We start from the raw sequence: 24,716 nt of genomic DNA on the forward strand, positions 1-24,716 counted from the left end.
ATATATATATATATATATATATACATATATGCCAACTAACAACTCAGCTTAATCTGATTTCATTCACATGAGTAAATTCCTCACAGATTACTAGATCACTTGCGTAATTATAGAATGGTCAAGAAGCGTTAAAGATGCCAATCTGTCACCTTTCAAAATAAATTAAGTTAAATTAAGTTCAGTAGCCCAGTCTCTGCTCCAGAGGCAGGCTGTCCTTCAGACACTTGAGCTGCTCCTCTCCCAATTTTATCCGGTCCTCAAGCTTCCTCTGCTCAATGATGAGAGCCGACTTCATCTTCACAAAGTGCTGGTAGTCAGCGAGGCACTCCTCGCTCAGGTAGCTGGCCAGGATTTCGTAGACCAGACCCTCCCTTCGGTCCAGGTTCTCCTTCAACTCCTTGGCATCTTCATGCTGGCGGATCAGCAGCTTCCGTTTTTCCGTTAATGTGTGCTGTATACAGAGATAAAATAGTGCTGTGTATACCATTTACCAAGAAATATTAAGATTTGATATGATTTTGAAAACACCTTACCTTCTCCTCGGCTGAAACACCCTCCTCCAGGTTATTGAGTGCATTTTCCACACGTGCCAGTCTCCCTGACAGTGAGAGCAGCAGGCTGACCACTTTGTCCAGGTCTCCGACAAACATGCGGAACTTGTCCAGCTCATTAGGCCTGCAAATGGCCTGCACTGTGGCCTCCACTTCTTCACCCAGACTGTTGTTGTCCTGCATGTCCTCCAGAAGACTCTCTCTGGCCTCACGTAGTACCTGCAGCTTCCTGCTCAGACTGTCAATCAGTTCCTGCTGCAGGAACAGACAACATATACATGACTTCATGTGAGCATCATACATAAGATGGCTAATATAAATAAATGTGAGAGCTGGTTTTGCACTGCAGCAGCAAGAGTAGTGTAGCTAACATGTCTGTTTAATTCAACACAATTTCTCTATAACAGCGATTTCACAGACTTGGTGGTTTTTTTGTGACTTACTGTCATTTTATAAAACTTTCAAAAAAAAATTTACAGGGTAACTTGAATCATTTTATCCCTTAGCCTTAAACTTTGGGAAAAAGTTTCAAATTATTTTAATAAAAGTTAATGTAAAAAGTACATATATATATATCATACAGAATTGTAGTAAAATTGGGTTTTAACTATAGTAGCTTTGTATCTTGAGAGCAAAATGAGAGAGGTGAAGATCAGAAATCAAACCAAACTTGGCAGAGTGACTACAAATAAGTGAAAAATTGCATCAATCTGTATACTGTGACTATGTGTTAAAAGCTGCAGTGAGGCGGCTATACCTTTTTACTGGACAGATCATATTCAAGTTCATCTTCAGAGCCCTGTTCCTTCATCTGTTCTTGCATGTCCTTCATCTTAATCAGGAGCTCGGCCTTAGGAGCTGATGTGTTGTAGTATGAAGAACTCGTCGCTAGGGAGGCAGAAGCGGCCATTTTGTTGTCGCCTCTGTACATCAAAATATATAATTGGTCATTGGGGTTATATGTGAAGAAAATTCAAATAGAAAGAACAAATCCTAATACACCGAGACAGACAATAAGATTGCAGTATAAGTCGTCTGTTGCTGTGATTCATGCCAACAGAAAGTTGTAACAGCTCAAAAAATGTTAATATATAAAATACCGCATTAGTAATAGCATTACACCAGCAGAGGACAGTGTTTTTCTTCTTGATCCAGAAAGGAGCACACCTAAATCCACAAACTAATCTTCAGTACACCACATTAGCCCTAGTCATTCAGACATCTTGAGTTTGAGTGTAGCATAGAACAGGAAACACAGCAGCTACTCACTTCTCCTGTGTGCTTTTAGGAGATTGCTTTGAAGTTGATTTTCTCCTCTGCTGTAGACCCTCTAGAAGCTGTTCTCCCTGAGGGTAGATCCCTTCCATCAGGTCCATAGTGGTCTTCATCTTACTCTGATCCAAAATGTCTACCAGACTCTTATCCATTCCCATGATATCTCTAGCTAACTCTTCTCTTTTCTCATCCTCCTCAGAGAGGCCAATGGGAGCTGCACTCAGCGTCGCTGTCTCGGTACTGTCCGGCTTCTGGACGTCGGAAGAAATGAACTGCATGGCCTGGAAAAGGGAAGAAGGCTGCTCTGGAGAGCATGATAGGTTCAGCTGGTTTGTAAACCCTTTATCGGTACCACCAGGTGACTCACTGGGAACCAGATAATTCTTAGTTTCTGGATCAGAGCTGCCTTCTGCATGGACAGTCCTCATAGGGATGTTTTTCCCAGCAGACACGGGCTCTGTTGTGCTGTCCATCAGGTTACTACATTGGGAGACAGATAGCTTGTTAGGCAAAATAGCAACATGTCATAGATAACATAAAAAAAAGTCTAATATTATGTAATATTATGCCTCAGGACTACTCTTAAATATTATTGATCTGATTCATTTGTTCAGTAGTGTAGAGTAGTGCCTGCTGTAATTCAATGATATAATGCTATAGTGTACAAGTGATAACAAGAACTAACTTGTTTCATGGACTTTACACAAAATTCAATTACAAATTACTGTCAAATAAAATTTTTCTCAAATTGCTAATAGGAATAACATTCTTAGTGAAATTCGGTTATTAGAAAATAATCAAGTTGTTCTTAAGTACGCAATGTACCTAAGGTTCACTAAGGTAAACATTTTAAATAAAGCAGACTAATCTGCAGGGAGTAAAACTTATGAGAATTCTGATTAAACTTCCAAGTGGTCACCTGGGAATATCTGAAAGCTGCATGCTGGCAAGAAGTTCATCGGTAAGCTTCTGGGGTAAAACTGAAGACCCGTGTGAATACCCATATTTTGAGGGTGTGGTCACTTCAGCACCGCAATGAGGGAACGGGAATTTGGGTGTTGGTGAAGGAGTAGATGGTGGGTCGCCATTATGCAGGGAGTCACTCAGAGAGGACGAGGATATGGTTTCTGGCTGCGTGAATTCGTTCTCATTGTGGCCACTAGGCTTTTGTGTTGCACTGCCTTTATTGCTGGATGAAAGCTCAGCTACTGAGTCTTGAAAACGGAGATCATGAGGGTGGGAAGATGCTGGGCAAGATCCTTTTGTGGTGTGGGTGGAATGGAGAGGCTGTGTCGAGTCTTTGTGTTCCAGATCATTCCTTCTGATGAACTCCAGAGGTTCGGAAATGTTGAGTTGGTTCTGACGTTTTTCAGATGTACTGTGACAACACATACACACACACACACACACACACACATACACCAATATAAATGCACAATCAGACCTCAACCATTACATTTTTTGCATTATAATAATACCCAGTTCTGGCTTTCATTGTAAATCAGTCATCATCTATAGTTTTTTTGTTTAGTTGATTGTTTGGGTTTTTTTTTTTTTTAAACATCCTTTTCTATAGAATGGAGTCAGTTTACAGTGCCGTCTGGGTGGAGCCAACAAGTCTCTATCACTGGTAACCCAAGCAGCTTCATCTGGCTAAACTGACACACTTTCCACCAGTCACTACCTCAAGTTTGCTAGTCTCCTGTTCAACCAGGAATCTACATTACAGTGACTGTGGCCATACAGAACAGAGGAGAAGATACTAAAGCTTCTTTAATCCACTGGGACTCCCAAACATTATACGTTACTTAGTGCTCAAACACATACTTTTTTTTAAAATTAGTTTTGCTATAGTTACTGAATAATTCATAGTAATTGCTAAATAATTATATATGAACAGTAGTTACTGAATAAAGTTTTTGATGAATACTTTAACAAAAGAAATATTTATTATTTATTATTATTATTATTATTATTATTACATTTTCTGTACCACTTATCCTACACAGGGATACCTCAAGCCTACTCTGGCCAAGGGACACCATTTTCTCCTTTGACCAATATGAATCTACTTTAAAACAAGAGAAGAAAAGAAAAACCTTTAATGCTATCTAAGAGTTTTGGGAGCTATAAGGAGGAATGCTATAGGCTATTTTCGCCTAGTCATATTAGCTTGACTATTATGATTATTTAATCTCTTTAGCTATATATAAATGGATTATGCACTCTGTTGACTACTTGTATATGTCTAGGCACACTGCAGTTAGCATAATAGTACCACTCTTCTAGCAGAACATTTAGCTTTTTGCTTGCTAGCTTGCCAACTTAAGACTAGCTATGTTAATGATTGTCCAATCCACTGACTGGACTGGCTTACTTACAACATTTATTTCAGCTGGATTTAAAATTGGACTTTCGATCAGTCCCAAAGTCTCAGTTTCATGTTACACTTGCATTTAATCATTTAGACAGTGCTGTCCCTTGTTAATATTTTTCTAAACCTATGGTGATCTTGAAGGAGATAAAGTAGCTAGAAAGCCAGGTATTCTAGGATTTGGACAGAAAAATTCTAACCTGTGGCTATGAATTTTCTCCGGGTCGAGTGTGTTTTCTGGATTAGTTGCTGCCAAAGGCTTCTCTGCTGACAGACTGATTTTCTGGGGGGAAAATAGGAAACATCAGTTGACATTTTTACAAGTTTACACACCCTGAGCCCTTAATCAGAACAGTATTGTGGATCATGATTTCTAAACTACTTTACAGCAAAGAAAGCAACAATTTGATCATTCGAAAAATGTAAAGTGTAGAATTGACCCCTGATACCAAAGCATAATCATTGAAAATGTATTGTATTATTATAACAATGGTTCCCTTTTACTGCATAACAGCTCTTCAGTTAAAGTGGCAATTCAATCATTATAATCTTTTCATCAACCAGAATGGCAGCAGTACAATGATTCATTTCATTATGCAAAAAAGAAACTCAACTTTTAAAAAAGCCTGCAATATGAATAATGGAATGGGGATTTGGACCATTTTTTGTATTAAAGATGACTGCAGTAATATACATGATGTTAACTTTATATACCAAAATTAAGACTAAATCAAGGCAGAGAAGAAACAGCAAAATGTAGACCACTAACAGGCCCAGTAACTGACATCCATGGATGTCTCAAAAATAAAAGACTTACTTCCCCATGAAAGTCTGCCGAAGGAGAGGACCTAGACCTTTCATGGATGCAGACTGTGCTGTTGCCTTTTTCTATCCCTGAATCCAAAATGTTCTCTGCAGAGTGACATCTGCTGGATGTTCTTCCTCCTATTGTCTTCCTCTGCAAGTTCCATGTTGCCTCATACTCTGCAAAAGTACCCAGTCGCTGCTGCTCCTCAGCTGTGGTGTAATATTTGTTCGAACTGAACTGCTGTTTCTTTGCAGACTTTATCTCAGTTTCATCCACATGCAATGTAAACCTGTTTTTTCCTCCAGTGACGCTTTCACTGGGGTTGAGTTGGGAATTCTTTGGGATGGGTTTGGAAAATGTTGGTCTAGAAGCTCCTTCAAAGAACTTAAATCTATCTACAAAGGAGCCAAGAGTTGCTTGTTCTGAGGTTTTTTCTTCTACACCTACTTCATTAATCTTGTCAGGCTCTGAGAAAGAATGAACTCTTTTGTCCAGGGGAAAACGTTTTCTACTTCCAATGCGGGAGACATGGCCATTGGTAGACTCTGATTTCTGACCATGAAATGTTTCATTCCCAGGAAGCTCCAGATCTCTCCTTTTAAATGATGTGGCCTGTAGAACCCTGGCTTGTGCCTCTTTCAGGTGGTCCTTGTAAGTGCTTGTGAAAGATCCATCTGATGAGGATGTTGATGTCTCTGTGGATTTCCAGACCCCGAGGTCCTCCTCAAATTCTCCTGGACAATTTAAGGTAGCTGCACTCCGGCTCTTTTGCAGCTGAGCTCTCTTTTCTTGGATCTCATTGAGCAAAATAGTGGCATAACGGTCACTTCGTCTTGCTTGCTTGCTGCTTGCTGGATCAGGTTTTTCTTGCAGTATGCATCCTTTTGTTGTGATTGGTGGACTCTCAGCCAAAATCCTGTTCTCCTGAGCTAAAGAATGTAACAATGGGGTCTTCTGAGGGCAGATGTTTTTTCCATTCTTGGAGATCCAATGGCCATTTTGGGTATCTTTGTGTTCTCTGGTAAAAGATCTCTGCTCTGCCTGTTGGTTCATTATGTTGTTGCTGTGTTGGTTCTCAGAAATTGTTCCATCCTTCCTCCATGGATTTTCCTTCTCTTTTTTCCCAGAGTTAGACTTCAGTGTTGCTGGACCTGAAGCTTCTAATTTTGGAGGACTGACTGTGTGTTTATAGCTTTTGTTCTCAGATGCCTGCAGGGAAGTTAGAGGATACTTTAATTTTATGGTTCTTTGATAATTTGCTGGGTTCCTGTCACAGCCAGCATGAGTTGGCTCTGATTGTGGCCTCCATTTATACTCTCCACCTCTATCGGAGATCTCCTGTGTGGGCTCATCAGAAGTAATGCAATAGTAGCGATAATTAGCCATTCTATCAGAGTTGTTGTCAAGAGCTGTGCTAGACAGAGACCCTGTTCCACTTCCAGTTTGCTTCTGGAAACCCACATTAGTGGGAAGATTCTGCAGGCTGTGGTAGTAGATGCCCTCAGTCTGCATCCTGGGTGCAAACCTGTTCTTGGGATAAAGGTAGAAAGGACTCTCATCACTACGCTGCCGTTGATGTTGAGGCTGAGAAGCAAAAGGGTTCTGGCCTTGTCTTACATCAGTACTAGATAAGGAATAAAGCTTTGTGGTATTCAACTCATTTGGGCAGTAGTCCTCAGCTGATAGGTGTACTTGAAGAAGATCTTTCTGAGATGTCGGGTTGTAGCTGTGTTGTGATTGGAGTCCTTGTTGACTAAAATGATAAGCATCAGCCGGCCTGTCTGTAACTCGAATATGGGATTTCTGTTGGGAATGTGCAGGGTGTCCATGCGAGTACGGGATGCCTAATCCCTTTTCATGCACTTTAGTTGTCGTGAAACTGTCATTGCGTAAAGGTGAAGCTGGTGGAGGTGGTGAGTAAGCCGCTGAAGACATCTCTGGAACATGCCACACAGGGTTAATATTCAACCTCCCAGAGGAGAAGAATCTGGAGCCAGCCTGGTCCTCGATCTTCGGGCTTATACAACTTTCATTGCTCACAGGAATCTGTAGGTACTTGCGGTGTTCCCTTTGGCTGCCCTGATAAAACATGCACTCTGATGCAGCAGCACTTTCTGACAAACGCTGTTCAGGTGTGCAAGAAGAAAATGCTCTATATCCAGAGTTATGTTTCTCGCCAGCCCTTGCGGTTGCTAAATTATCTGCTCCAATGTGATGTGTGTTGGAGGAGTGCTCTAGAAGTTCCATGTTGCCCACTGAGCTGAACTGGCATGACACTTGCTGCAGATTTGTCTGGCTCCAGAAGTCATTTGAGGATGAACTGAAATAGCAGACAGGAATATTGCAACTTTATGAGGGACAATTCAATACATTGTTAAATTAAAAGGGCTACAGTGAAACAGAACACAATGGGGTTTTGATGAAAATTTCTGTAACCTCACCTTGCATCACACTTTGTCTGCCACACGGGTTCAAGCACAGTAGTATCTTCAGTCTCATGAGCTTCTGTGGAATTCTCAGAGACTTTGGAAGAATGCCAAGAGTGAGGTCTGCATAAAGGTTCATTCTTCCTAAAGGGTAAGCAGACAAGAGTGCTTTAATAGATACATTGGAGTGCAAAAGTTGCCATACCCTCAATGTGAAATGATAAAATTAATAAGACAAGTAAGCTTGGTTTTAAACATGCCTTTCTAAGTCAAAACAATAAAACAAAATAATGTTTTTCTTCTACTCCATTTTGTTTAGGAATCATGGGCTTTTACTCTTAGTAATGGTGTCTCAAAACACTGTAATATATTTTTGTTCCATTCTCTTGCTGTAAGAAAGAACATGTAAACTCCACACAGAAAGGCCCCTGCCAGTTCGAACCCGGGATTCGGACCCAGGACCTTCTTGCTGTGAGGCAACAGTGCTAACTAGTAAGCCAGCGTGCTGCCCTATATTATATTATATTATATTATATTATATTATATTATATTATATTATATTATATTATATTATATTATATTATATTATATTATATTATATTATATTATATTATATTATATTATATTATATTATATTATATTATATTATTTAAGGTCTAAATAATGTATTCTAAATATTCTTGAGCTAGTTTATTAATTTCTCAGTCAACTGCTATAATGTTTAGACAGATACTTGTGATACTTGTACTTGTAATTCCTGTTAGAAAATACCATTACATGAATACTGAATTATGTTTTGTATATAAATTTGAAGGCACAGTTATTCATTTAATTATTTTTTTTCACTCAACAGTAAGCTCTGGCACTACCAAGAATCCCATTCCCAATAAACCAGTAAGGCAGCTGATTCCCTGAATATGCATGCCTGAGTGTTTATATAACAAGACAATTCTGTAAATCTTTACTGATTTGCACCACACATACCCTTTGACCCGACTCTTCCTGAGAAGCATGCAAGATATGAACAAAATACAACACAATATTAGACAGAATCATCGACCACACACAATGCAGCAGTGCCTATTTAATCAATTTATTAAATAATACAAATAATACTGCATAGATGGTTACTTATCAAGAAAAAACAACACAAATGGCAGCTTGAGAATTGGAGTAACCGGTCGCTTGCACATAAACAGTACAGCTACATCACATGGCGGTAAAGTTGATGGTGGAGTATAAAAGGACACTACACTACATAGTAGAGGCTCGTGCAACTTGGGATTCAAGGATGAACTAGGGAGGGGCCAAATATCACAAAATACCTCATAGAACTCTGCACAATCTTCGTTAGAAAGTTCCTGGCCATGTGTATGTCACTTTCTGCAGGCATTGTTTGCGTTAAAATCCACCATTTAATCTTCCTGTGCAGCATAGGGGAAGAGAAACTGCTCATGTAAGTGTAAATTTCAAAATTCTCCACATAAGGTATGACCTTATGAAACTAAGCGTCGCTAAAAAATTAAGGTGTTTTCCAGAAGAAAATGAAAGTGTTTTTCAGGATTCTACCATACTGACTCATTTTCGGGGAAAAATTAGTATACAAGTAAGTGTACTAGGCAGAGAACAAGGGCAGTGAAACATTTTGACTATCAGTGTTCAAATCAACTGTTAATTCCCTGTTTTTTTACTTTTCCAGGATTTCTGGTACACTGCTGAGTGTAAAAGCTATTTTTTTAGCCTGTGAGCAGTCCAGAGAACCACCTTCCACCAAACCATGGTACATCAAGTGAAAGCTGGTTCTGTGTGTCGAGCAATGTGATCAGATCTTGTCGTGTTATTTCTAGCCCCAAGTTTGTGGGGAAAGGCAGAACATCTTACTGATACATTCATACAAGACATTCATTGTACTGGGGATAGTAATTCGTTCTGCTTCGGGGTGAGTGCTTGCAGCGGAAGAATCACAAAAACGCACGTCTTGTGATGGTCTAAATGGCTGAAAAAATTATGTTATTATACAGGAACATATCCTTGTTTGCAGGTTTCCATGAACAAGGACATGCCATGAATCTAAAAAGCACTGTTATTCACTACTTGAGGAGAAAAGAATTTTTTTATCAAAACTGTGAAGAGTGTAAACGCTTAACTATGTGATATCGAGCACCGTTCTTCCAGATATCTAGATAGTTTTCAATCAGGACAAAATAACAAACAGACAGCTGGAAGATGTGAAAAGATAAAAGTCTCTATGCTAGTTATTTTTATGTGACTGACAAATATAATTGGCAAAAGGAAAATATATATTAAAATATATTATAAGACCTGGTTTATCTAAACAGATACAGCTCTGATGTATTAGCATACATCCCAAAACATGAAGCAATGTCAAATTTACATCAACAGCATAAACTCAGACATAATAATAAGGTACCTACAATGGAATCAAAGTCTAAGTACTGTTAATGACTTACAAAAAAAAAATCTCACTTACCAAATAGTTATTGCATAAAAATATTGCTATTCCTTCATGTTCCTGTCCTGCAAATAAAGATGTGCTCATTTAGCTCTAGACAAAAGTTCTATTCTTCTTGCCTCCTATAATACTTTAAACCTTTAGAAGAGTCACATGAACACTGGATCTTTCTGGAGCTGAGAATCTTACAGCATTCCCACCAGCAACTCCCAACACTCAGGACAACAAGTCAAATGTAGGCTGACCAATAGACAATCAACCCCTACCCCCTACTCCCACCTACACATGCACACATACACACACACACCATCTACAAACTTTGAGTGGGCAACTGATGGTGTGTGTGTGTGTGTCCTGGTCAATAGGGAGATTATGCTAGAGATTTAGCTTTAGCAACAGAGGGTGTTCAGTCATAACAAGTGCTATAATCTGCTTCTCTGGTTGGCTAATGACTGATAAACTATGTTAGTGCTACACGGGTCGCTCTTCTGAGTGTTACAAGCTGTTCATTAACTAAATAATAAGCTTCCTACATGGGTACACAGGGACACATCCTTAAAACAATCGTGTTACAGTGTGGGAAAACCCTTCAGATGTCACTGTGGCTTGTTAAATTCATCATTAACTGAGTCATCGTTTAGTTATTCGGTAGCCTCAGCAGCCTGTGTGTGGGACACAGAGCAGACATGAGGCTGGACAATTTGCTGAATAGAACTACAGAGACAGCAAACAAAAAAATGCTGGCATAATCAAAACACGGCTCACTGGCGAGAGGGCACATCCAATCCTGGCAGACCCCACTGAACATACTCACTTCTCAGTATCAGATATGTGCTTTAACTTGTATCTCTAAGAGACTTTCAAATGCCCTCCTTAAGTCTCAGTCATTAGCATTGGGCTTGTAAGCAGGGGTTAATTAAGGAGCAGGTATAATAGTGGTAAATATGTGATAAAAACAGTGATATATGTTTTATATATAGAGAGAGAAAGGACACTGTTCACAATCACACTCTCTGGTGTTTATAATAATTTATAATCACACTCTCCAGTGTCACCAAAATGATGATGGGTTCCATTTTGAGTCTGGTTCCTCTCAAAGTTTCTTCCTCTTACTATCTTTCCTTGCCACAGTCGCCTCAGGCTTGCTCACTTGGGATGATTTTGTCTAAAATCTAGGACTTTTGTACTATGTTTTGCATGTTCTGTAAAGCTGCTTTGAGACAATGTCCACTGTTAAAAGCGCTATTTAAATAAAATTGAATTGAATTAAATTGAATATTATGGCAAAACTGATAAAAAAAATGCTGAAAATTTAAGATCTGTTCACACAGGTAACTGATATAGGCATAGACAGACTATTATTGATAAGCCTCTATGTCTTTCAATCATAAAAAGGACATCAAATTTTATTTTTGACATCCGCATCAGAATGTTAAAACAAAGGTAGAAGTAGTGAGGCTGTCACGAGAAGAAGTGATTTCTGTCTAGTCCAGACACTGGACCCTGCTGTTGATCTCCTTTTGGACTGATATTTTACAGATGGCTTCAGTGACACATCTGTAACACGACATCAGATACTGAGAAGCTGCATGTGGAATACAGTTGCAGGTACAGTAAACTGTCCAATAAAAGTACGCATTATGCTAAAGGACATATGACAGAACCATAACTTTACCTTTCATTTTTAGATGTAAATGAAAGTGTATACATGCAATAGTTGCTCAGTCATTGATTGGTATTAGATTTTAGCTCTTCCTTTTAATAGCCCTCACTGTCCCAATACATGATTTATCAAAAAATCACATTTTACTGATATTACTGTTACCAGTCCATATAATCATTTTGGAGAAACTAACTAAATATGTATGGGGATATATGATTCATTCTGGCAAACTTTAGGATCACAATGACTGTGGAAAAAGTGTATGTGAAGACTGCACCATCACCTAAAGTAGAAGATTAGCACAAGTCTGCTGTAGGAGGTGCAGAAAATTCGGACAGAGAAAGAATGTCTCTGAGGTCGTGTCCGTCTGAGGTTTGGAGGAAAGTGTGTAGCTCACAGAGTAAGTTCTGACAGAATGTCACAGTAAGTCCAGTGATATTTCATAGATAGCATACAGGGAATAATTATGACTGTTCTACTTTAAAAAAAGTGGGACGAAATGATTTAAAGCTCTCTTCTGTAATGTGTGAATGTTGCAGGGTCTCAAATCCTCCGTGATCTCCACTACTCCTCTCGTGATGTGACAGGTGCCACATGAGTATTTAGGGACAGCCTGAGAGGAACGACAAAAACGTGATGCTCATTTCATTTCACGCTACGTACTAGACTATTAAAGAGCAATAATTTTAGCTATGATACATTTTTTTAAAAATAGAGAACCTGCTACAGCTGAAGTGTACTGTAACTGGGTGGTGTTTACATACACAGTCATTTTTCTTTCTGTGTTGTCCATATACTCTAAATATCATTAACAGTTAATACCCAGTGCCATCACTATAATAATAACTGATACTTTTGACTATAGGTCATGCCATATTCTATACATTAAACAACCCTAAACAACCTCAAACTGATCCCCATTTCTCATGTGCAAAAATATACACTAAGCATTTAAAAGTAATGCACAAATAAATTATGTCTGCATATTACTGCGAAACATATTATTTATATTCACAACATTACCATTAAATCAAGCATAGTAGTCAGTGTGATGAAATACCTGCTCGGTTGAATGATTCAATCAATTCCTCCAAACAGGATGGCTTTAATGTATATAGAGACGTGCTTAAAAGAAGTTAGTGTCCTTTACTGGATTACTCTGTTCCCAAAAAATCCCCACCAAAACAATGGGCTCACACAGAACAGCCAATCCCGTGCACTCACCTAGGCAATGGCACCAACCATTTCTCTAATACACGGGGGGGGGGGGGGGGTATGCTGGGATTGTGTTAGTAATGAACATTCCTGTTCCATTTACACTCCTGCAGATTAAAGGAGGAAAATGTTAGTCCAGTTTGGTTCATGTGATATAGAGAGAATTATATGATGTTTAAAGAATACACCATGTAAGATTACTCCTTGAGTTTTCACTGATTACCCTCATGCTGAGGTTTGTCCAGCTTTGCAGGTTATAATTGGATTCTGAGCAAAGGCATGAGTAGCCAGATCACTAGAAAGCCTAATAAGTTAATAAGCATAGTAAATTATTATAAACTCTAAGAATTCGATATATTTGACTGCTGTTGTGTCTTTTTAATATCTATGAAATAGTAATACTCTTAGCTCATATATGTGGCTAAATTAAATTTACATTTGTTATTAAATAATTAACAATAATTGCATGAATAACATTATGTGTAAAGTCAATGATATTTGAATTAGTTTTTGGCATGTTAATGAAATGGAGGCACAATGAGGAGCATTGCCACACCCCCTTTGTTCCCCTGTTCGCTCCTGAGTTTGGGTTATTGTTTGGGATGAGGTTTGCATGGTCTCTCAGGGTTCATCTGGGTCAATTTGGTTTCCTTGCACCTCTGAAAAACATGCCAGAAGGTGCATTTGCTACATTAAACTGCCTCTTAGATGTGAATGTGTGTGTGCTTGGTGTTGGTGAGCCAAGTTGGGCTCTTAAACCTCTCTGCTCCAGGGGTGCTGTATCATAGCTGACCCTGCACTCTGGCCCCAAGTCCCAAAGCTGGGATATGTAAAGAATTCCACTGTGCTGTAATGTATAGCAAAAATTAAGGCTTCTATTTACATTCTCATTCATTTTCAGTAAGTACTTTATCCTGACCTGATCAGGGTCACAGTGTCTCTTCAATATAACCCCCAAAAACCTAGGTGTAAGACAGAAACGCACCCTGGATGGGAAACCAGTGCATAATGGACACCATTCACACACTCATGTACACCCAGGGATAATATATGTTAGCTAATAATCTTCCAACTGGAGAACCTAAAATGTCTGTGAAGATTCTCAGTCATCCAGGTGCGGTTATCTGGAAGTTGAGTCATGTCAACTGGACTTCTTTTTAGTTAGATCGAAATGTTTCACTACTTATCCGAGCAGCTTCTTCAGTCTGAGGGAAGTTGCCAACCCACAAGAAAACCCACATGGTCTTTGTGGTTAAGATGTGGTACTAGTGGATTAATGTGAGTTCAAATTTCAGCCACTGCTGGGCTCATGACCCACAACTAAGAAAATGAAGTATATACAGATATAAAACTGTTTAAATGTTCTGCATAGAGGAGTGCCCAATACCCTACACAATTGACTTTAATACAATATATAGCCAAAATTTGTGGACACCTGACCATGTCACGTATGCTGTAGCATTGCTATTTCCCTTTAATAAGTGACCCAAACATGTTCCAGCATGACAATGTCTTTATGGCCAACCCAAGCTCCATAAAGATGTGGATTGTTTGGTGGATTACTTCTGTTGGATTTATTGTTGACTGACGATGTTGATGCTATTTTCGGTTGTTTTCCCTGTGGATTATTATTCTGTGGGGGTTCATCACTGCCAGGTCATTTTTGAAGGATTATCCTATTAACTGTTTTACCAGTTTGCTCTCCCTTATTGTTCTGTCTCCTCATGCTCTGGACTGTGCTGTTATTTTGAACAACTCTGCCTAACCCTGCTTTTCCAATAAAGACTCTAAACTTGAACTTTGACTATGTTCTGCATTTGGGTCCTCACCTGACAACTGGAGTGGAAGAACTCAAGTGGCCTGCCTAGAGCCCTGACCTCAACCCCACTGAACACCTTTGTGATAAACTGGAATGCCGATTGTGCTGCAGGCCTCCACACCCGACATCAGGGCCTAACTTCACTAACACTCTTCAGGCTGAATGAGCAAATCCTCACAGCCATGCTTCAAAATCTAGTAGAAAGCCTTCCCAGAAGAGTAGAGCTTATTATAATAGGAAAGGAGGGACTAACTCTGCAATGAAATGATCATCAAGCACATATAGTTGTGATTTTTTTGTTATTCTCTCCTGCATCATATATAAATCGTGGTGATTAAAAGAATAAAGCGTTTACCCAGTGTGTTTATATTACTTTCATAATATGTACACTATATTGCCAAAAGTATTTGCTCACCTGCCTTGACTCGCATATGAACTTAAGTGACATCCCGTTCCTAATCCATAGGGTTCAATATGACATCGGTCCACCCTTTGCAGCTATAACAGCTTCAACTCTTCTGGGAAGGCTGTCCACAAGGTTTAGGAGTGTGTTTATGGGAATTTTTGACCATTCTTCCAGGAGCACATTTGTGAGGTCACACACTGATGTTGGACGAGAAGGCCTGGCTCTCAGTCTCCACTCTAATTCATCCCAAAGGTGTTCTATCGGGTTGAGGTCAGGAATCTGTGCAGGCCAGTCAAGTTCATCCACACCAGACTCTGTCATCCATGTCTTTATGGACCTTGCTTTGTGCACTGGTGCACAGTCATGTTGGAAGAGGAAGGGGCCAGCTCCAAACTGTTCCCACAAAGTTGGGAGCATGGAATTGTCCAAAATGTCTTGGTATGCTGAAGCATTCAGAGTTCCTTTCACTGGAACTAAGGGGCCAAGCCCAGCTCCTGAAAAACAACCCCACACCATAATCCCCCCTCCACCAAACTTTACACTTGGCACAATGCAGTCAGACAAGTACCGTTCTCCTGGCAACCGCCAAACCCAGACTCGTCCATCAGATTGCCAGATGGAGAAGCGCGATTCGTCACTCCAGAGAACGCGTCTCCACTGCTCTAGAGTCCAGTGGCGGCGTGCTTTACACCACTGCATCCGACGCTTTGCATTGCACTTGGTGATGTATGGCTTGGATGCAGCTGCTCGGCCATGGAAACCCATTCCATGAAGCTCTCTGCGCACTGTTCTTGAGCTAATCTGAAGGCCACATGAAGTTTGGAGGTCTGTAGCGATTGACTCTGCAGAAAGTTGGGACCTCTTCGCACTATGCGCCTCAGCATCCGCTGACCCTGCTCCGTCAGTTTACGTGGCCTACCACTTCGTGACTGAGTTGCTGTCATTCCCAAACACTTCCATGTTCTTATAATACAGCTGACAGTTGACTGTGGAATATTTAGGAGCAAGGAAATTTCACGACTGGATTTGTTGCACAGGTGGCATCCTATCACAGTTCCACGCTGGAATTCACTGAGCTCCTGAGAGCGACCCATTCTTTCACAAATGTTTGTAAAAACAGTCTGCATGCCTAGGTGCTTGATTTTATACACCTGTGGCCATGGAAGTGATTGGAACACCTGATTCTGATTATTTGGATGGGTGAGTGAATACTTTTGGCAATATAGTGTATATGTTGTTCAATTTATTTATTCATTTTTGCTGTTTTTCATTAAAGAAACAATTATATAGGGGTCAAATAGCCCATTGCATTTAAGAAAGTAATTCAAACATTAATCTTACTGTTAATATAAAAGATAACTCAGCTCAATGATCCACTTCATCCTCTGAACATACAGAGTTGTTACCACTAGATGGCCCAAACCATACAGCAACAAAGGACTTGTTCATGAAGGGATTCGGTCTTCAAACTTGTATATCAAGTGTCCTATGCACTGTAACACTGGTCATCAAGTTACCAGTAATTATGCTATGGTGGTCACTAAAAGACACTAAGAACAAAGATTTTCCTAATGGCACTGCATAATATTACAATGATTTTCTGAAGAACTGCTCATTCTGGTAAAGAACAAAATAAAATTACACTAAAAATAATTTAAATACACTTTTTACACTTATAAACCTTCCATTTTCTGTTTAATACATACCTTCCTGTTTCAGGCTTCAAGTAACTTCTTTATTACAATATAGTTTAGCTTCTTATTAGACCGCTGGTGTTTTCCTAAGAAAAGCTAGTTTTCTCACAGGACCTCAGATGTCCTCAGTTTCACGATGGCTCACACAAAGCCCAGTGGGACTAAGCCATGGCAATGGTGGACAATGGCAGCCTATTGGGCCTCTTTTGTGCAATGGCATACACTCTAACAGAATAATGAGGACTCCTTTGTTCCACTTTGCTATATAACAGTATAATCTGCCTGCTCGAGGTACTGACCAGACTTTCTTGCAAGCCTGAGTGTACAACCGGAACTGGCTGTCTCATATATTGACAGCAGTGAAATAACCAGACTGAGCCCAGTTCTATAGGAAGTCAAAAACAACATGTTCTCAGTCTGAAATAACAGATAGACAAGAAAAATTGCAATAAACAGGAACACAAGAATAACAAAATAGCAAAATATCAGCATATCAGCAGGCCAAGGCTAATCATTTTACATAAAAGATGACCCTATTCACCTGTAGGCTCTCGGCATAACTTTATTAAAATAATTATTATAATTATTGAAAGAATAATTCAGTAAATTCATTCTGAAACACATAAAACCGACATCCTCCATCACTGTAGCTTGAACTCCTGGTCTAAACAACTTAAAGGTTACACTGCTTTTTATAAACCAAGCACTAGTTGGACATTCCGAGGTCTCAGCATCAGACTAGCTTTTTTAAAATAAATGTTTCTTGAAAAACACGGTTACGATTCCCTTTCATTTCGGGATGTAATAGCAATGTAGACGCACATAATGGCACTTGCATATACTATTTAAATACAGACTCCAAATTGCATTGGATAAACACAAAATCTGCTGGGCCACTGTGGCTCACTAATGATTGGTTTTCAGCAACACCGCTTGCTTTTTAACCTCAGCTTAAACTTTGGCCTAGAAAATCTCAGAATCTCAGAACATTAACTATTCAGGAGCACACACAAAAATGAATGGAAGCACTCTTTATGCTTTCTTATGCCATCTTAATCCAAGAGTGAAAATCACAGAGCTTGTTGCTCTATAAAGCATTTAGCCAGAAACCGGCTTCAAGGAACAGAAATGTTTGTGCTGATGCACGTCAATAGATATGTAAGGAATACACTTTTTAAGTCTTTTATTTCTGAAGTGTTTTATTCCTCTTATAGAACAGCAAATCTGTCACTGCTAACAGTGGTTTTAGTGGAATTAACAGGTCACACTTTATGTAACAGGTCCCACACATCTATATAAGGGGTATTTTTAATCTATAAAACAAGTTAGCATAGCAGCTACAAATATTTGTAACCTTTGTGTTTGTGTGTATATATATATATATATATATATATATATATATACAAACACAAAGGTTACAAATATTTGTAATCTATATATATATATATATATATATATATATATATATATATATATATATATATTTATATATATTTAAAAAATTTTAATTTTTAATTTTGTAACTGACTAAGCTGCTGTGACAGCTCATGAAATCAATAAAGTCTATCTATCTATCTATCTATCTATCTATCTATCTATCTATCTATCTATCCATCCATCCATCCATCTACCTAACTACCTACCTACCTACCTACCTACCTATCTATCTATCTGTCCAAAAAATATACACATTTTTCAAATCAATTTATGTTGAATATACACCATGAAAGTCCCCGTGTAAGTTGTTACTACAGAATTGATCAAATATTGGAATAGATTGGAATAGCAGACAGAGCTGTTTAATAACAGTAACATATCAGAGTTTACAATATTATTTCTATTTCTTTAATCAAATTTCTATTATGTCCTAATTGACACCCATTAAAAACATAGGGCTCCCCCATATCCTAGTCCCAGCTACACTGTAAACATGAGTAGATGAGCGTGTATGATTGTGTATAAGACTCAATACACAGCGTCACAGTGTATAAAAATCAAGGCCTACCGTTTCAGCCCCAATGCCAGAGTTTTGAAGGAGCTCTTCACTAGGCAGATAGCCTCCTGTCTGTAGCCGCTCAGAGGAATTGCATTAATACTGACAATTTCATCACCGACCTGCAACTGGGCTGATGCCGCTCGACTTCCCTCCTCCACCTGCATACACACACACACACACACACACACACACAACAGAAAGCTTGTTGATACTGATGGCATGTCATTCCCTGTAAATTGAACTGTGTAACTTGAGTGATGAAGCAAGGTTAAGTAGTGGAGGTTCAGTGTTTAAGACATTGGACTACTGATCGTAAGCTTATGTATTCTCCCATAACCACCAACCCACTGCTGAGTCCTTGAGTAAGGCCCTTCATCCTCAGCTGCTCAGTTCTATAAAAATGAGATCGATTTTAGTTGCTCTGGATAAGGGCATCTGCCAAATGTAAACACCATAATTATAATATGATTTTTTATCCTAGTTTTATGTTCATGCAAGTTATTAATGAAGTGTATTATATGTTTATTACACAGAAAAGAACAAACACAGCCTTCACACCATTGCACTAACCAATATTTTCTCAGTGTAATGGGTGAAGTATGATGGAACTAATTTCATTATACCTTAATTATTTGTGGTGAAGAATACACTGAATTGCCAGTGTTCTACAAAACCAAAATATATTGTTGTTAGAAATGAATGTCTTCACAACTCAAAACTATGGTTTATGCCTCCAGAACTGATCAAAGACCCAGTGAATTTCTGAAAGTGTTCAGCGTCACTGGACTAATTTAATTATAAACCTTTCGATTTGCACGTCCTAAGAGTCTGAATTTGACAGACTAATTGACATCTACACATTTGGTATGTGTTTTAAAGCAGCCACTTCACCCATTTGTTAAATAAATATTTGATGTTTTGCTTCTTTCTTGATTTTAGGTGTGATCATAGACACCGACCAGACATAACATTATGACCACTGACAGGTGAAGTGAATAACACTGATGATCTCCTCATTATGGCACCTGTTAGTGGGTGGGATATATTAGGCAGCAAGTGAACATTTTGTTCTCAATGTTGATGTGTTAGAAGCAGGAAAAATGGACAAGCGTAAGGATTTAAGCGAGTTTGACAAGGGCCAGATTGTGACGGCTAGACCACTGGATCAGAGCATCTCCAAAACTGCAGCTGTTGTGGGGTGTTCCCAGGCTTGCAGTGGTCAGTATCTATCAAATGTGGTCCAAGCAAGGTACAGTGGTGAACCGGCAACAGGGTCATGGGCGGCCAAGGCTCACTGATGCACGTGGGCACTGAAGGCTGGCCCGTGTGATCCGATCCAACAGACGAGCTACTGTTGCTCAAATTGCTGAAGAAGTTAATGCTGGTTCTGACAGAAAGGTGTCAGAATACACAGTGCATGGTAAGGGGGTCAGGGCTGTTTTGGCAGCAAAAGGGGGACCAACACAATATTAGGCCATAATGTTATGCCTGGTCGGTGTACAACTTACAACAATGTAAAAATAAAGTTTGCACTGAAAAGAATAATTTCTTAACAACACTTATAAAGTAATGCAAAAAACTGTGCAATAATAGTAAGTTACTCTCAATAAAATGGGACCATAAAGGCTCCAAAGTAGTGTTAACTCTATAAGGGTTAATTTGATAATGCCTTTTCCCTTTTTTTTTTCGTTAGAGAAAACAGAGATGTCTGGTGGAAACTCTGGTCATTGCTGATACATTTGCTCTCTTTATTTAAACCTAACCACAGTGATGATAACAGCACTTTTTCGCTCACTCATCATAGTTGTCATAGTTATCTAAAAAATAAAAACAAACACACAGACACTCTAGCACATGACAGTGATGAGGATGCCAGGCCAGAACTGCTGTATCATCATACAAGAAAGAGAACAAAGGGCAACAACAAATTCACAGTTCTTTAAGTTTATATCACAAAAGGACTGACAGTGAACATCAGCTTTCATCCTCAGCTTGTTATATTTCCTACCTGAGACACAAAGAAATGCAACCTGAGCGGAATGATTAAAATTTAAACACACTGAAACTCGACCCTGAGCAGTGGCCCATGTTCCACACGGCATGATCTCCTGGGTTTTTGTGGCCAGAGGTCTTTAACCTACTGATATAAAGCTATATATTACTCATGGTATAAAAAGGGATGTGCTCTTGTTCCTCTGATGGATGCAAAAACATCTGGGCATGTTATTAAGGCTCATAACGCATCATATTTGAATGTTAATAAAAACCATTTTAACTCCAATCATTCTCCAATGATTATGAAACATAATGGCATGTGCTCTATATAAATACTCAACAATTAAGTTTGCCCTAACAGCACATTATGAAGTATTTTATTCCTGTCATACAGCAGGCAATGCTAATATGCTAATTTTTTTTTTTTTAATGTGTGGGGGAACGTCCGCTATATAGGCTGGCGATAGACTGGCAAATCATCCAGGATGTATTCCCACTTTGTGCCCAATGTTCCACCGCAAACCCTGACCATGATGAAGCGCTTTTAAAGAAGGAAGTGTGTGACATCTGGAAGAGTTTTAACAGACATGTCAGGAAGAACAGATGAGATAATTCTTAGCATACATTATGCAACCATTATTGTTCGTTTTGACAATGAGTAAACTGCGAAATATATATTTTTCATTTCGTAATAAAGCTATGCCAGGAATGCAAATTAAAAAAAAAAAAAACCTCGATATGCAATAAAAGTAGCAGTAAACTGAAATCTTAGTTTTCCAGGATATGGAAGCACACATTTCCAGAAAAGTCTAAAATATCTCAGGAATTTTAATTACAACCAGCCTGTATATTTGCAAACACTTGCTCCAGACATGGACTTGGTGAATCCTTTGGTATCACCTACAGCTTTGAAAAACTTGTACTTCATGTCATGACTAATTCTATGATCATAACATGACCTATACATTACCACTGATCTACTCACTATATACAAAGCAGACTGCATCACACACAGTCAAATATCCATGAGCACTGAAATCAGCTGTAAAAGGAGTGCTGTTCGGGCTACATCAAGAAAGTTACCGTTACATTTTCTGTTCCAGAGCTAGATTTATCCTCAGGCGTGGACAGGCCTCACAACGGGCTGATGCAAATAATTCAGTGTGTCTTCACAGAATCCCACAAATCATATACATTCCTTGCCAGCTTCTGGTACTCTTCACATGGCCATGTTCTCTGTCAAACGTCCACCAAAGAGACTTTTTCGCAAAGAAAAAAAATATATATAAATACCAAGCACAGCTGTACAGGTCTATATTCAAACAACAGGGTGGATCTGATCTAAACACATTCCCACTTAGCACCCATTAGGGAACCACATCAAGTATGACTCCTGTCAGCCAAGAACAATAATCTGAGGGCACTCATAAAAGTGGACAAGAAAAGCTAGAAAAACAATCTGTGCCGATGATAGCCCTTGTTCTTGGCTGACAAGAGTGGAAGTGAATGTGGTCTTCTGCTGTTGTAGCCCATCCACCTCAAGGTTTTGTTCATGCTGAGATGCTTTTCTGCTCCACATGGTTGTAAAGAGTGATTATTTAAGTTGAATTATTTTATACGTTCCTGGCAACCTGGACAATTTCCTCTAGCCTCTCTTCTCACCACAGAAGTGTCGAACAGAATGTTTTTGGTTTTTTTACACCATTCTGTGTAAACTCTACAGACTCTTGTATGTGAAAATTCCAGGAGATCAACAGATTATGAAATATTCAAACCAGCCCTTTTGTCCACGTTGTCACAATCAAAGTCACAGACATCACACTTTTTCTTCATTCTGATGCCTGATGTGGACACTAACTGAGGCACTTGATCTGTTAGAGCTGGCTCTGCTGACACATGATCAGCTGATTAGATAACTGCATGAATGAAAGGTGTACAGGGGATGTGGTAGCTTAGTGGTTAAGGTTGGCTTACTGATCAGAAGGTTGTGAGCTCGAATCTCAGGTCCACCAAGCTGCCACTGCTGGACCCCTTAGCAAGGTCCTTAACCCTATTTTATTTTATTTTTATTTATTTTTCCCCTCCCCTTTCTCTGTTTTTCTTCTTTTGTAAAGCTGCTTTGAGACAGTGTTCATTGTAAAAGGGCCTATACAAAATAAATTGAATTGAAATAAATTGAATTGAACCCTCAATTGCTCAGTTGTATGAAAAGTTAGACAAATTGTAAGTCATTCTGTGAATGTAAATGTACAGATGTTCCTAGTAATGTGGATGGTGAGTGTATGTCTTCCAAATTAAGATACAGCACATTTTAACTGGTGTATTAGATTATGTGGAGCATCCACCTCGCAAGTTCCACTGTAATGTACTATAAAAAATATAATGTATTAGTACATTACTATAAACACATGGCACATGCTTATAGCCAAAGCTATTGAAAATTAACCACATTCAGACAAGAGGATCTATGTAAAGTTACTTTAACTAAAATTACATTGAGAATGTGTATGACAAGGCCAGAGAGCGGGGTTAGTGCTCCTCAACACATAAACAAGCATGCAATTCAACCTGTATGTAACTATAAGTAACATATAGGGTATATGTAGCTTAAATTATGTCATAAAAACCGAATGAATCTGACAGATGCCACTTAAGAAGTGGAAATGCCTGTAGAGGAATGGTTATTTCTAAACACAGTAAGAAGAAACCTTCACAGGTTTGTACATGGATGTTTGAATAGTTAAAGTCATCTCACATTTCCAGGTATATGTAGCAGAACTCAATTACACGTAAATACCATGGTGTATATCTTGTCAAATGACATGATATCATATTATAATACTTTTAATATTTCACTGTGATGGTATTATTCCGTACCTTTGTAATAATCAGTGGTTCTTGGTATTCCAGACCGCCTCTCAAAGTAAATCCCCATGGAGCTCCTCCAATGAGAATAACATCCACCAGCAGCCATTTCTCCTCAACTGGTCCAGCGTGCTGCTCCATGGATGTCCATGTGTCTCTATCTTTAATGGTCTTAGACCTAGGCTCTCCTGATGGAGCACCAAATGTTGGACATGCACCTACAATTTCCATGGTGCATTTGGAGAGAAATAGAGAAGATACTGACAGAGTTCCTGTTCATACATCTGGGCAGATGTTGTGGCTATGATGTTTTATGGCAGATAATTAACACTGAATGAAGAACTGTCCCTTACAGAGTACATCACAACCACTAACCACCAATAAGCACTCAGCTCTAAGACTTTTTTTTAAAAAGTCAAAAATGTTAAAAGGTCATTTAGGCATCATGCATTATCCCCACACTCCTTTATAGACACCTGTTTGTCATTGTTATGTTGATGTTGTTAGTTTAGTATCCGCTCCGTCAGGGTGAATCCGTATGGTCCAAATAAATTCCTCTCTCCTGCGTAAAAGGACGTGAAGAACGAATGAATATAACCAGTGAGAAAGAATCCACACCAACTTCCAGTCCTTTTGGACACTGTTGAACCATTAAGTAGCCCACTGAAATATCCTCTGCTGTATAAACGCTGAATTACTGTTACACTACGAAGGTTAGACGTTATGTGTGTACAACTAAATTTCATTTCGCGAAGCAGACACTTGCTGTGAAGTTGTGCGTCTTCAGGCACTCAAAAGAGCAGCCGCGGTGCGTGATGCACTAACCGGTGCGTGATGCTCCCCCTGCTGGCCAATTACATTTACTACAGCGTTATACTTTTGTTTACAATAGTGGAAGTAGTAGTAGTAGTAGAAGAAATTAATAATAATAATAATAAGACTAATAAGAATAATAATGTTATATAAATCTAAAATCCAGCAGAAGCAGGGTCTATTCTATATATTTTTTTCATTTTATTTTATATGTACCATAATCTTGATTAAATGTATTATTATTATTATTATTATTATTATTATTATTATTATTATTATTATTATTATACCACAGTAAATAACATCTACAATAATAATAATAATAATAATAATAATAATAATA

At 38.8% G+C, this 24,716-nt stretch overlaps 1 protein-coding gene across 1 annotated transcript; it reads right to left on the reverse strand.

Annotated features, from left to right (window-relative positions):
• Positions 1-3: 3 nt before the first annotated feature.
• shroom2b (shroom family member 2b) lies at positions 4-24,337 on the reverse strand. The gene is made up of 10 exons (XM_058401714.1): positions 23,573-24,337; positions 18,710-18,858; positions 7,450-7,578; positions 5,018-7,328; positions 4,401-4,483; positions 2,746-3,204; positions 1,821-2,306; positions 1,309-1,474; positions 534-806; positions 4-451 (listed from the first exon to the last, which is right to left on the reverse strand). The coding sequence occupies exons 1-10, from the start codon at positions 23,789-23,791 to the stop codon at positions 179-181; spliced, it is 4,548 nt and encodes a 1,515-aa protein (XP_058257697.1). The 5' UTR covers positions 23,792-24,337; the 3' UTR covers positions 4-178.
• Positions 24,338-24,716: the final 379 nt, after the last annotated feature.

The sequence above is a fragment of the Hemibagrus wyckioides genome, linkage group LG10 (genome assembly GCF_019097595.1).
Source record: "Hemibagrus wyckioides isolate EC202008001 linkage group LG10, SWU_Hwy_1.0, whole genome shotgun sequence".
Taxonomy (NCBI): Eukaryota; Metazoa; Chordata; class Actinopteri; order Siluriformes; family Bagridae; genus Hemibagrus; species Hemibagrus wyckioides.